At 52.0% G+C, this 14,824-nt stretch overlaps 1 protein-coding gene across 1 annotated transcript in view; it reads left to right on the forward strand.

Moving 5' to 3' along the window:
• Positions 1 to 6,066: 6,066 nt before the first annotated feature.
• Positions 6,067 to 14,824, forward strand: part of smad6.2 (SMAD family member 6, gene 2) — a 13,577-nt gene continuing 4,819 nt past the window's right edge. The window contains exons 1-4 of the mRNA XM_004920187.3: positions 6,067 to 6,157; positions 13,674 to 13,772; positions 13,908 to 14,374; positions 14,609 to 14,725. Of these exons, the coding sequence (XP_004920244.1) occupies positions 13,960 to 14,374; positions 14,609 to 14,725 (532 nt within the window). The 5' untranslated portion in view covers positions 6,067 to 6,157; positions 13,674 to 13,772; positions 13,908 to 13,959. The remainder of the gene's footprint in view (positions 6,158 to 13,673; positions 13,773 to 13,907; positions 14,375 to 14,608; positions 14,726 to 14,824) is intronic.

Raw genomic sequence — 14,824 nt, forward strand, 5'->3', positions numbered from 1 at the left:
TGTGCCCTCTGTGCCTCTCTACTGCCTGTGCCCTCTGTGCCACCCTGGGCCTCTCTACTGCCTGTGCCCTCTGTGCCTCTCTACTGCCTCTACCCTCTGTGCCACCCTGGGGCCCTCTCTACTGCCTCTACCCTCTGTGCCACCCTGGGCCTTTCTACTGCCTGTACCCTCTGTGCCTCTCTACTGCCTGTGCCCTCTGTGCCTCTCTACTGCCTGTGCCTCTCTACTTCCTCTGTGCCCTCTGTGCCTCTCTACTGCCTCTGTGCCCTCTGTGCCTCTCTACTACCTGTGCCCTCTGTGCCTTCTCTACTACCTGTGCCCTCTGTGCCTCTCTACTGCCTGTGCCTCTCTACTTCCTCTGTGCCCTCTGTGCCTCTCTACTGCCTGTGCCCTCTGTGCCTCTCTACTACCTGTGCCCTCTGTGCCTCTCTACTGCCTGTGCCTCTCTACTTCCTCTGTGCCCTCTGTGCCTCTCTACTGCCTGTGCCCTCTGTGCCTCTCTACTGCCTGTGCCCTCTGTGCCTCTCTACTTGCCTGTGCCCTCTGTGCCTCTCTACTGCCTGTGCCCTCTGTGCTTTCTCTACTGCCTGTGTCCTCTGTGCTTCTCTACTGCCTCTGTGCCCTCTGTACCCTCTGTGCCTCTCTACTGCCTGTGCCCTCTGTGCCTCTCTACTGCCTCTGTGCCCTCTGTGCCACCCTGGGCCTCTCTACTGCCTGTGCCCTCTGTGCCTCTCTACTGCCTGTGCCCTCTGTGCCACCCTGTGCCTCTCTACTGCCTGTGCCCTCTGTGCCACCCTGGGCCTCTCTACTGCCTGTGCCCTCTGTGCCACCCTGTGCCTCTCTACTGCCTGTGCCCTCTGTGCCTCTCTACTGCCTCTGTGCCCTCTGTGCCACCCTGGGCCTCTCTACTGCCTGTGCCCTCTGTGCCTCTCTACTGCCTGTGCCCTCTGTGCCTCTCTACTGCCTGTGCCTCTGGTGCCTCTCTACTGCCTCTGTGCCACCCTGGGCCTCTCTACTGCCTGTGACCTCTGTGCCTCTCTACTGCCTGTGCCCTCTGTGCCACCCTGGGCCTCTCTACTGCCTGTGCCCTCTGTGCCACCCTGGGCCTCTCTACTGCCTGTGCCCTCTGTACCCTCTGTGCCCTCTGTGCCACCCTGGGCCTCTCTACTGCCTGTGCCCTCTGTGCCTCTCTACTGCCTGTGCCCTCTGTGCCTCTCTACTGCCTCTGCCCTCTGTGCCACCCTGTGCCCTCTGTGCCTCTCTACTGCCTGTGCCACCTTGAGCCCCTCTACTGCCTTTGCCCTCTGTGCCACCCTGAGCCCCTCTACTGCCTGTGCCCTCTGTGCCACCCTGAGCCCCTCTACTGCCTGTGCCCTCTGTGCCACCCTGAGCCCCTCTACTGCCTGTGCCCTCTGTGCCACCCTGAGCCCCTGTATCCTCTGTGCCACCCTGAGCCCATGTATCTGTACCACCCTGAGCCCTTTACCCTCTGTGCCACCCTGAGCCCCTGTACCCTCTGTGCCACCCTGAGCCCATGTATCATCTTTGCCACCCTGAGCCCATGTACCCTCTGTGCCACCCTGAGCCCATGTACCCTCTGTGCCACCCTGAGTCCATGTGTCTTCTGTGCCACTCAGAACACATGTATCCTTTGTACCACCCTGCCCCTGTACCCTCTGTGCCACCCTGAGCCCATGTGTCACCCTGAGCCCATGTGTCCTCTGTGCCACCCTGGTCTTACATTCCCTCTGTGCCTACATATCCTCTGTGCCACCCTGACCCCATGTGTCCTCTGTGTCACCCTGAGCCCCTGTACCCCCTGTACCCTCTGTGCCACCCTGGTCCAACATATCCTCTGTGCCACCCTGAGCCCATGTACCCTCTGTGCCACCATGGTCCTACATATCCTCTGTGCCACCCTGGTCCTACATTCCCTCTGTGCCACCCTGAGCCCATGTATCCTCTGTGCCACCCTGTGCCTACATTCCCTCTGTGCCACCCTGAGCCCATGCATCCTCTGTGCCACCCTGAGCCCATGTGTCCTCTGTGCCACCCTGAGCCCCTGTACCCTCTGTGCCACCCTGGTCCTACATATCCTCTGTGCCACCCTGAGCCCATGTACCCTCTGTGCCACCCTGGTCCTACATTCCCTCTGTGCCACCCTGAGCCCATGTATCCTCTGTGCCACCCTGTGCCTACATTCCCTCTGTGCCACCCTGGTCCTACATATCCTCTGTGCCACCCTGAGCCCCTGTACCCTCTGTGCCACCCTGAGCCCATGTACCCTCTGTGCCACCCTGGTCCTACATATTCTCTGCCACCCTGATCTCATGAACTCTTTGTGCCACCCTAGTCCTACATATCCTCTGTGCCACCCTGAGCCCCTGTATCCTCTGTGCCACCCTGTGCCTACATTCCCTCTGTGCCAGTCTACATTTGCTCTGTCCCTCCCTGGACCATTATCCCTGTGCCAAGATGGGTATGCAGCTCCTGTGCCACTTTGGGGCATACAATACCTGTGTGCCACCATGGACATGGGCACCCCTTGCAGTGGGTACTGGCATCTCTCTTTCCCCTGCCAGCTCTCTCTGTACGGCTTTTGGCCCCCAACTAACCCTTTAATGGGCTCCTCTGCTTCTTCGGATGCCCCCCCCAAGATGGCTACTCTCAGCCCCCAGCTGCCAGTCTGTGCCACGCGGGCTCTCTGCCAGTCTGTGCCACGCGGGCTCTCTGCCAGTCTGCCTCCATCACTCACTTTACTGCCAGATAAGATCCTGCTCTCTCAGGGTTGGAGGAAGCCGAGTCCCTACTGGGCCCAGACTGGCGGGAGCTTTGGGGGGGTCACAGCTGCGTGTCAGTGTGCGATGAAAGCTCCGGCACTGTGTCCCTATCACTCCCTGCGCCCAGTGTACTGCCCCGAGTGTAACTCCCTGCGCCCGGTGTACTGCCCCGAGTGTCACTCCCTGCGCCCGGTGTACTGCCCCGAGTGTCACTCCCTGCGCCCGGTGTACTGCCCCGAGTGTCACTCCCTGCGCCCGGTGTACTGCCCCGAGTGTCACTCCCTGCGCCCGGTGTACTGCCCCGAGTGTAACTCCCTGCGCCCGGTGTACTGCCCCGAGTGTAACTCCCTGCGCCCGGTGTACTGCCCCGAGTGTAACTCCCTGCGCCCGGTGTACTGCCCCGAGTGTAACTCCCTGCCGACCCGGTGTACCTGCCCCGGAGTGTCACTCCCTGCGCCCGGTGTACTGCCCCGAGTGTCACTCCCTGCGCCCAGTGTACTGCCCCGAGTGTCACTCCCTGCGCCCAGGGTATGCCCGGTGTCACTCCTGCGCCCAGTGTACTGCCCCGAGTGTCACTCCCTGCGCCCAGTGTACTGCCCCGAGTGTCACTCCCTGCGCCCAGTGTACTGCCCCGAGTGTCACTCCCTGTGCCCAGTGTACTGTCCCGAGTGTAACTCCCTGCGCCCGGTGTACTGCCCCGAGTGTCACTCCCTGCGCCCAGTGTGCTGCCCCGAGTGTAACTCCCTGCGCCCGGTGTGCTGCCCCGAGTGTAACTCCCTGCGCCCGGTGTGCTGCCCCGAGTGTAACTCCCTGCGCCCCGTGTACTGCCCTGAGTTTAACTCTGAGTTTAACCCCATGTACCCCTCACCCCGGGCTTAGGGGTCAGTAGGAGCCGGTGCTTGGGGTAGTGGGGCTGAGGGTGCTGGGGGGAGTGGGGGGAGTGAGCTGAGGGTGCTGGGGGGAGTCGGGCTGAGGGTGCTGGGGGGAGTGAGCTGAGGGTGCTGGGGGAGTGAGCTGAGGGTGCTGGGGGAGTCGGGCTGAGGGTGCTGGGGGAGTCGGGCTGAGGGTGTTGGGGGAGTGGGGCTGAGGGTGCTGGGGGGAGTCGGGCTGAGGGTGCTGGGGGGAGTGAGCTGGGGGGGAGTGGGGCTGAGGGTGCTGGGGGGGTTGGGCTGAGGGTGCTGGGGGGAGTGGGGCTGAGGGTGTTGGGGGGAGTGGGGCTGAGGGTGTTGGGGGGAGTGGGGCTGAGGGTGCTGGGGGGAGTGGGGCTGAGGGTGCTGGGGGGTTGGGCTGAGGGTGCTGGGGGAGTGGGGCTGAGGGTGCTGGGGGGGTTGGGCTGAGGGTGCTGGGGGGAGTGGGGCTGAGGGTGCTGGGGGGAGTGAGCTGAGGGTGCTGGGGGGAGTGGGGCTGAGGGTGCTGGGGGAGTGGGGCTGAGGGTGCTGGGGGGAGTGGGGCTGAGGGTGCTGGGGGGAGTGAGCTGAGGGTGCTGGGGGGAGTGGGGCTGAGGGTGTTGGGGGAGTGAGCTGAGGGTGCTGGGGGGAGTGGGGCAGAGGGTGCTGGGGGTCAGTAGGAGCTGGGGGGGTCGGGCTGAGACACAGGCGCCAGGCTGCTGCCCCTTATCTCCTGGGGAAGTCGGCAGCCGGGTAAACAGAGCAGGGAAGGAAGTGAGTAGAGTCCTAGTGAGGCTCCGTAACCCCTTGTGTGCCGCACTCCCCCATGGCTCATACCGGCCCTCATATACACTGTATATATACACACATATACACTATATATATATATATACACACACACACATATACACTATATATATATACACACACACACACATATACACTATATATATATACACACACACACACATATACACTATATATATATACACACACACACACATATACACTATATATATATACACACACACACACATATACACTATATATATATATATATATATATATATATATATATATATACACATATACACTATATACACACACACACACATATACACTGGGCACTGGGCCTACACACCGGCCTGGCACCTGCTTGTCTCTGGGGGTCAGTGTAATAGTGCAATAACCCCCAGGGGTATATAGCGCAGGAGTGAGCCCCCGGGGGTATATAGCGCAGGAGTGAGCCCCCGGGAGTATATAGCGCAGGAGTGAACCCCTGGGGATATACAGCGCAGGAGTGAGCCCCCGGGGGTATATAGCGCAGGAGTGAACCCCTGGGGATATATAGCGCAGGAGTGAACCCCTGGGGATATATAGCGCAGGAGTGAGCCCCCTGGAGTATATAGCGCAGGAGTGAGCCCCCGGGAGTATATAGCGCAGGAGTGAGCCCCCGGGGGTATATAGCGCAGGAGTGAGCCCCCGGGAGTATATAGCGCAGGAGTGAGCCCCCGGGGGTATATAGCGCAAGAGTGAGCCCCCGGGGGAATATAGCGCAGGAGTGAGCCCCCGGGGGTATATAGTGCAGGAGTGAACCCCCGGGGGTATATAGTGCAGGAGTGAGCCCCCGGGGGTATATAGTGCAGGAGTGAGCCCCCGGGGGTATATAGTGCAGGAGTGAGCCCCCGGGGGTATATAGTGCAGGAGTGAACCCCCGGGGGTATATAGCGCAGGAGTGAGCCCCCGGGAGTATATAGCGCAGGAGTGAACCCCCGGGGTATATAGTGCAGGAGTGAACCTCCGGGAGTATATAGTGCAGGAGTGAACCCCCGGGGGTATATAGTGCAGGAGTGAGCCCCCGGGGGTATATAGCGCAGGAGTGAGCCCCCGGGGGTATATAGCGCAGGAGTGAGCCCCCGGGAGTATATAGCGCAGGAGTGAACCCCGGGAGTATATAGCGCAGGAGTGAGCCCCCGGGGGTATATAGTGCAGGAGTGAACCCCCGGGGGTATATAGTGCAGGGGAGCCCGGGGTATAGGAGGAGCCCCCGGGGGTATATAGTGCAGGAGTGAGCCCCCGGGGGTATATAGTGCAGGGTGAGCCCCCGGGTTAGGCAGAGTGACCCCGGGGGTATATAGTGCAGGAGTGAGCCCCCGGGGGTATATAGTGCAGGAGTGAGCCCCCGGGGGTATATAGTGCAGGAGTGAGCCCCCGGGGGTATATAGTGCAGGAGGGGGTACCTTGGGGTAGTAGTGAGAGTATTTGGCACAGAGGGCGCACTGTGTGTTTCCAATGGGTGGGGGTGCCCCTGGGTGCGCTGAGTGTCGGGCTATTGTGGGTCAGTGACATGGGGGGGGGGGAGGCAGTGACCAGTCTGAGTGACGAATAGGAGGTGCGGGGGGGCAGGAAGTCTGCGGGTCGGTGTGTATGTGCCGCACAGACTCACACATGGGAGTCGCACACACAGCTGGGAGTGAGAAGCTGCTACTGGTGGGTACTTTCCTGGGCTCTCTGGGGGGGTGGGTTGGGGGTAATAACAGGACTATTTGTGTGGGAGTCCGGTGGAATGTTTTCCTGGGGACATTCAGGGACAGAACTGGCTGATTAACCCTCTCATTGCCCTGTGTAACTGTGTGTGCAATGTCCCATGGGACCTGGGGGGCAGGGGGGGTGGGATGACAGGTGCCCCAGACTGGGGGTATTGATGGGACAGGTTGCTATACACAGGGCCATTTGGGCAGTGCTGGGGGGCAGCAGATTGCAGGACATAGTACATAGCTAAAGGAACCCTTACAGCTAATAGTACTGGTGATTTTAATCATCCTGCCCCCCCTTAACTCTGCTCCCCCCCATATTCAGCTGCACCCTGCTTCTCACTGGCTCTGCCCCCCAATGTTCCCAGTCTATTGCTCCTTATTTCTGCTCCCCCCCCCCCCTCTCTCTCTCTATATATATATATGTGTGTGTAAGGATTGGGGTTGGGATTTGCCACTTCCCCAGGACATTCAGCCAAATAGGAACCCCTAAACTCACGTCACTTTATGTTCTGGGGACCCAGATGGGACATCACTTTGTCAGATTTGAGTGTGCAAGTTAGGGTCCTTATTCAGTTCCCTGCACTTATTTGCACCCCTATATTCACCCATTCCCTGCACCCCTCTCCATAGGTTCCCGGGCTTCTTATATCTCAGGCTTTATCTCTCCATAAGTTCCCGGGCTTCTTATATCTCAGGCTTTATCTCTCCATAGGTTCCCGGGCTTCTTATATCTCAGGCTTTATCTCTCCATAGGTTCCCGGGCTTCTTATATCTCAGGCTTTATCTCTCCATAGGTTCCCGGGCTCCTTATATTTCAGGCTGTATCTCTCCATAGGTTCCCGGGCTTCTTATATCTCAGGCTTTATCTCTCCATAGGTTCCTGGGCTCCTTATATCTCAGGCTTTATCTCTCCATAGGTTCCCGGGCTTCTTATATCTCAGGCTTTATCTCTCCATAGGTTCCCGGGCTTCTTATATCTCAGGCTTTATCTCTCCATAAGTTCCTGGGCTCCTTATATTTCAGTCTTCATCTCTCCATAAGTTCCTGGGCTCCTTATATTTCAGTCTTTATCTCTCCATAAGTTCCTGGGCTCCTTATATTTCAGTCTTTATCTCTCCATAAGTTCCCGGGCTCCTTATATCTCAGGCTGTATCTCTCCATAAGTTCCCGGGCTCCTTATATTTCAGTCTTTATCTCTACATAGGTTCCCGGGCTCCTTATATCTCAGGCTTTATCTCTCCATAGGTTCCCGGGCTCCTTATATCTCAGGCTTTATCTCTCCATAGGTTCCTGGGCTCCTTATATCTCAGGCTGTATCTCTCCATAAGTTCCCGGGCTCCTTATATTTCAGTCTTTATCTCTACATAGGTTCCCGGGCTCCTTATATCTCAGGCTTTATCTCTCCATAGGTTCCCGGGCTCCTTATATCTCAGGCTTTATCTCTCCATAGGTTCCTGGGCTCCTTATATTTCAGTCTTTATCTCTCCATAATTTCCTGGGCTCCTTATATCTCAGGCTTTATCTCTCCATAAGTTCCTGGGCTCCTTATATTTCAGTCTTTATCTCTCCATAAGTTCCTGGGCTCCTTATATCTCAGGCTTTATCTCTCCATAAGTTCCTGGGCTCCTTATATTTCAGTCTTTATCTCGCCATAGGTTCCTGGGCTCCTTATATCTCAGGCTTTATCTCTCTATAGGTTCCTGGCTCCTTATATCTCAGGCTGTATCTCTCCATAGGTTCCTGGGCTCCTTATATTTCAGTCTTTATCTCTCCATAGGTTCCTGGGCTCCTTATATCTCAGGCTTTATCTCTCCATAGGTTCCTGGGCTCCTTATATCTCAGGCTTTATCTCTCAATAGGTTCCTGGGCTCCTTATATCTCAGGCTTTATCTCTCAATAGGTTCCTGGGCTCCTTATATCTCAGGCTTTATCTCTCAATAGGTTTATGGACTCCTTATATCTCAGGCTTTATCTCTCCATAGGTTCCTGGGCTCCTTATATTTCAGTCTTTATCTCTCCATAAGTTCCTGGGCTCCTTATATTTCAGTCTTTATCTCTCCATAGGTTCCTGTGCTCCTTATATTTCAGCCTTTATCTCTCCATAAGTTCATGTGCTCCTTATATTTCAGTCTTTATCTCTCCATAAGTCCCTGGGCTCCTTATATTTCAGTCTTTATCTCTCCATAAGTTCCCGGGCTCCTTATATTTCAGTCTTTATCTCTCCATAAGTTCCCGGGCTCCTTATATTTCAGTCTTTATTTCTACATAGGTTCCCGGGCTCCTTATATCTCAGGCTTTATCTCTCCATAGGTTCCCGGGCTCCTTATATCTCAGGCTTTATCTCTCCATAGGTTCCTGGGCTCCTTATATCTCAGGCTGTATCTCTCCATAAGTTCCCGGGCTCCTTATATTTCAGTCTTTATCTCTCCATAAGTTCCCGGGCTCCTTATATCTCAGGCTTTATCTCTCCATAAGTTCCCGGGCTCCTTATATTTCAGTCTTTATCTCTCCATAAGTTCCCGGGCTCCTTATATTTCAGTCTTTATCTCTACATAGGTTCCCGGGCTCCTTATATCTCAGGCTTTATCTCTCCATAGGTTCCCGGGCTCCTTATATTTCAGTCTTTATCTCTCCATAATTTCCTGGGCTCCTTATATCTCAGGCTTTATCTCTCCATAATTTCCTGGGCTCCTTATATCTCAGGCTTTATCTCTCCATAAGTTCCTGGGCTCCTTATATTTCAGTCTTTATCTCTCCATAAGTTCCTGGGCTCCTTATATCTCAGGCTTTATCTCTACATAGGTTCCTGGGCTCCTTATATCTCAGGCTTTATCTCTCCATAGTTTCCTGGGCTCCTTATATTTCAGTCTTTATCTCTCCATAGGTTCCTGGGCTCCTTATATCTCAGGCTTTATCTCTCCATAGGTTCCTGGGCTCCTTATATCTCAGGCTGTATCTCTCCATAGGTTCCTGGGCTCCTTATATTTCAGTCTTTATCTCTCCATAGGTTCCTGGGCTCCTTATATCTCAGGCTTTATCTCTCCATAGGTTCCTGGGCTCCTTATATCTCAGGCTTTATCTCTCAATAGGTTCCTGGGCTCCTTATATCTCAGGCTTTATCTCTCAATAGGTTCCTGGCTCCTTATTTATATCTCAGGCTTTATCTCTCCATAGGTTCCTGTGCTCCTTATATTTCAGTCTTTATCTCTCCATAAGTTCCTGGGCTCCTTATACTTCAGTCTTTATCTCTCCATAGGTTCCTGTGCTCCTTATATTTCAGCCTTTATCTCTCCATAAGTTCATGTGCTCCTTATATTTCAGTCTTTATCTCTCCATAAGTCCCTGGGCTCCTTATATTTCAGTCTTTATCTCTCCATAAGTTCCCGGGCTCCTTATATTTCAAGCTTTATCTCTCCATAAGTTCCTGGGCTCCTTATATTTCAAGCTTTATCTCTCCATAGGTTCCTGGGCTCCTTATATCTCAGGCTTTATCTCTCCATAGGTTCCTGGGCTCCTTATATCTCAGGCTTTATCTCTCCATAGGTTCCTGGGCTCCTTATATCTCAGGCTTTATCTCTCCATAAGTTCCCAGGCTCCTTATATTTCAGTCTTTATCTCTCCATAAGTTCCTGGGCTCCTTATATTTCAGTCTTTAGCTCTCCATAAGTTCCTGGGCTCCTTATATTTCAGTCTTTAGCTCTCCATAAGTTCCTGGGCTCCTTATATTTCAGGCTTTATCTCTCCATAGGTTCCTGGGTTCCTTATATCTCAGGCTTTATCTCTCCATAAGTTCCCAGGCTCCTTATATCTCAGGCTTTATCTCTCCATAGGTTCCCAGGCTCCTTATATCTCAGGCTTTATCTCTCCATAAGTTCCTGGGCTCCTTATATTTCAGTCTTCATCTCTCCATAAGTTCCCGGGCTCCTTATATCTCAGGCTTTATCTCTCCATAAGTTCCTGGGCTCCTTATATTTCAGTCTTCATCTCTCCATAAGTTCCCGGGCTCCTTATATCTCAGGCTGTACCTCTCCATAGGTTCCTGGGCTCCTTATATTTCAGTCTTTATCTCTCCATAAGTTCCCGGGCTCCTTATATTTCAGTCTTTATCTCTCCATAGGTTCCCGGGCTCCTTATATCTCAGGCTGTATCTCTCCATAAGTTCCCGGGCTCCTTATATCTCAGGCTTTATCTCTCCATAGGTTCCCGGGCTCCTTATATCTCAGGCTTTATCTCTCCATAGGTTCCCGGGCTCCTTATATTTCAGTCTTTATCTCTCCATAAGTTCCCAGGCTCCTTATATCTCAGGCTGTATCTCTCCATAAGTTCCCGGGCTCCTTATATTTCAGTCTTTATCTCTCCATAAGTTCCCGGGCTCCTTATATTTCAGTCTTTATCTCTCCATAAGTTCCCGGGCTCCTTATATTTCAGTCTTTATCTCTCCATAGGTTCCCGGGCTCCTTATATTTCAGTCTTTATCTCTCCATAGGTTCCCGGGCTCCTTATATCTCAGGCTTTATCTCTCCATAGGTTCCCGGGCTCCTTATATTTCAGTCTTTATCTCTCCATAAGTTCCTGGGCTCCTTATATCTCAGGCTTTATCTCTACATAGTTTCCTGGGCTCCTTATATCTCAGGCTTTATCTCTCCATAGGTTCCTGGGCTCCTTATATTTCAGTCTTTATCTCTCCATAGGTTCCTGGGCTCCTTATATCTCAGGCTTTATCTCTCCATAGGTTCCTGGGCTCCTTATATCTCAGGCTGTATCTCTCCATAGGTTCCTGGGCTCCTTATATTTCAGTCTTTATCTCTCCATAGGTTCCTGGGCTCCTTATATCTCAGGCTTTATCTCTCCATAGGTTCCTGGGCTCCTTATATCTCAGGCTTTATCTCTCAATAGGTTCCTGGGCTCCTTATATCTCAGGCTTTATCTCTCAATAGGTTTATGGACTCCTTATATCTCAGGCTTTATCTCTCATGGGTTTCCTGGGCTCCTTATATTTCAGTCTTTATCTCTCCATAGGTTCCTGGGCTCCTTATATTCAGTCCTTTATCTCTCCATAGGTTCCTGTGCTCCTTATATTTCAGCCTTTATCTCTCCATAAGTTCATGTGCTCCTTATATTTCAGTCTTTATCTCTCCATAAGTTCCCGGGCTCCTTATATTTCAGTCTTTATCTCTCCATAAGTTCCCGGGCTCCTTATATCTCAGGCTTTATCTCTCCATAAGTTCCCGGGCTCCTTATACCTCAGGCTTTATCTCTCCATAAGTTCCTTGGCTCCTTATATCTTAGGCTTTATCTCTCCATAAGTTCCTGGGCTCCTTATATCTCAGGCTTTATCTCTCCATAAGTTCCTGGGCTCCTTATATTTCAGCCTTTATCTCTCCATAAGTTCATGTGCTCCTTATATTTCAGCCTTTATCTCTCCATAAGTTCATGTGCTCCTTATATTTCAGTCTTTATCTCTCCATAAGTTCCTGGGCTCCTTATATCTCAGGCTTTATCTCTACATAAGTTCCTGGGCTCCTTATATCTCAGGCCTTTTCTCTCCATAAGTTCCTGGGCTCCTTATATCTCAGGCTTTATCTCTCCATAAGTTCCTGGGCTCCTTTATATCTTTTCAGTCTTTATCTCTCCATAAGTTCCTGGGCTCCTTATATTTCAGTCTTTATCTCTTAATAAGTTCCTGGGCTCCTTATATCTCAGGCTTTATTTCTCCATAGGTTCCTGTGCTCCTTATATTTCAGCCTTTATCTCTCCATAAGTTACTGGGCTCCTTATATCTCAGGCTTTATCTCTCCATAAGTTCCTGGGCTCCTTATATCTCAGGCTTTATCTCTCCATAAGTTCCCGGGCTCCTTATATCTCAGGCTTTATTTCTCCATAGGTTCCTGGACTCCTTATATCTCAGGCTTTTTCTCTCCATAAGTTCCTGGGCTCCTTATATCTCAGACTTTACCTCTCCATAGGTTCCTGGGCTCCTTATATCTCAGGCTTTATCTCTCCATAGGTTCCTGGGCTCCTTATATCTCAGGCTTTATCTCTCCATAGGTTCCTGGGCTCCTTATATCTCAGGCTTTATCTCTCCATAGGTTCCTGGGCTCCTTATATCTCAGGCTTTATCTTTCCATAGGTTCCTGGGCTCCTTATATCTCAGTCTTTATCTTTCCATAGGTTCCTGGGCTCCCTATATCTCAGGCTTTATCTCTCCATAGGTTCCTGCGCTCTTTATATCTCAGGCTTTTCTTTTCTATAGGTTCCTGGACCTCTTTATATCTCAGGCTTTACCTCTCCATAGGTTCCTGCGCTCTTTATATCTCAGGCTTTTCTTTTCTATAGGTTCCCGGACCTCTTTATATCTCAGGCTTTATTTCACCATAGGTTCCTGCACTCCTTATATCTCAGGCTTTATTTCACCATGGGTTCCTGCACTCTTTATATTTCAGGCTTTATCTCTCCATAGGTTCCTGGGCTCCTTATATCTCAGGCTTTATTTCACCATAGGTTCCTGCACTCTTTATATCTCAGGCTTTATTTCACCATAGGTTCCTGCACTCTTTATATCTCAGGCTTTATTTCACCATAGGTTCCTGCACTCCTTATATCTCAGGCTTTATCTCTCCATAGGTTCCTGCACTCTTTATATCTCAGGCTTTATCTCTCCATAGGTTCCTGGGCTCCTTATATCTCAGGCTTTATCTCTCCATAGGTTCCTGCACTCTTTATATCTCAGGCTTTATCTCTCCATAGGTTCCTGGGCTCCTTATATCTCAGGCTTTATCTCTCCATAGGTTCCTGCACTCTTTATATCTCAGGCTTTATCTCTCCATAGGTTCCTGGGCTCCTTATATCTCAGGCTTTATTTCACCATAGGTTCCTGCACTCTTTACATTTCAGTCTTTATCTCTCCATAGGTTCCTGGGCTCCTTATATCTCAGGCTTTATTTCACCATAGGTTCCTGCACTCTTTATATCTCAGGCTTTATTTCACCATAGGTTCCTGCACTCTTTGTATCTCAGGCTTTATTTCACCATAGGTTCCTGCACTCTTTGTATCTCAGGCTTTATTTCACCATAGGTTCCTGCACTCTTTGTATCTCAGGCTTTATTTCACCATAGGTTCCTGCACTCTTTATATCTCAGGCTCCCTACACCATATTCCCTCTGACTTGCCCCCTACCTTTAGGGTTCTGCCCCCTCACACCTGCAGGAAGATGTGGCAGATTCATCCCAATTAGAGCTGAAATCCCACCTCTAAGCTCTGGCCGTACCCAATTGCACATGGGATCAACACCATCAACCTTTCCTGTTATCTGTGTGTGACAGATTGTAAGCTCTTTGGGCGAGATCTATATGTTAAATATATTAGCAGCAATTGCAAGAATGTTTCCCAGGCATCTAACATACAGTTCCACACCCCCCTATGTAGGACCGTCAGGATTTGGTTTACCATTTGTGCATTTTATTGGCAGGGGATGGAGTCTGTACATTGATCCACTTACTGACATGGAGGGTATCGGGCCAGTTCTGAAGTCCCAGTAGATCTCCAGTCTCTTATTTGGATATTTCAGGCAAGTGGGAAATAAGATTTAAAGAGATACCCACCTGATTTATACACTTGAATTACATTGGCTGCACATTGCAGTTCTGCCTATGGGTGGGAGCCGCCATATTGTTTCTGATACTCGTTTCTGTTTGCCACACAGCGTATCTTGCCCCGCAGTCTCCGGGGCCCTGCCAGTTGCCCATCTCCATCTTATGTTCCGTTCCCGCCGGTCTGTCTCTGCGAGGCAGCTTTGGCGGCAGCGGTGCATAGTGCCCAGCCGGGGTCAGGGGGAGGGGGCGCCCCCCAGCCCCGAGGATTTGCAGAATGCCCTGCGGCCTGCAGCCCACCAGCTCTTCAAGAAGCTGAAGGATGAGCAGCTGTGGCAGTTGGCGGAGGCGCTGGAGAGCAAGGGATCCTGGGAATGTGGGTGTGTCTATTTGCCATGGGATTCTAGGAGCGGGAAGCAGCCCCCCCAAGTGCTGCTGTGCAAGCTCTATCGCTGGCCGGATCTGCGCCATGGGGCCGAGCTCAAGAGGTTGATCCAATGTGAGAGCTTCTGGAGGAAGAGCGGAGAGGGGACTTCCCTGTGCTGCAACCCCTACCACTTCAGCCGGCTGGCAGCTCCAGGTCTGCACAGGATGCTGGGAATTTACTGCCCTGTCCTATGTTTATGGGAATAATTGCCCCAACATGGGGCCTCCATTGATCTGTAGTCCTGTCTGACCAACTAGACCTCTAGCTGTGCTTATGGAATAACTGTAGTGTCCCAGCAGTTAGGTATGGGGGGGCTCTAGGGTCCCCTAGAGGAAAGTGTACCCCCTGTCTCCCCATAACCTGCATTTCTTACTCCTCTCTTTGCAGATTCAACGTCCCCTTTATCCATTAAAGCACGGGAGATCGCTCGGACCTTCCTGGCGGATAATCCCATTGCCCACTCAGTCCAGCGGGGCAAGATAAGCAGCATTCGAGGCTGTCAGGGTAAGTAGACATGGCAGACCTTGCCCCAAGGAGCTTACAATCTAGTTGTATAATGGGAGGCCCTGCCCCAAGGAGCTTACACTCTAGTGGTATAATGGG

The sequence above is a fragment of the Xenopus tropicalis genome, chromosome 8 (genome assembly GCF_000004195.4).
Source record: "Xenopus tropicalis strain Nigerian chromosome 8, UCB_Xtro_10.0, whole genome shotgun sequence".
Classification (NCBI taxonomy): domain Eukaryota; kingdom Metazoa; phylum Chordata; class Amphibia; order Anura; family Pipidae; genus Xenopus; species Xenopus tropicalis.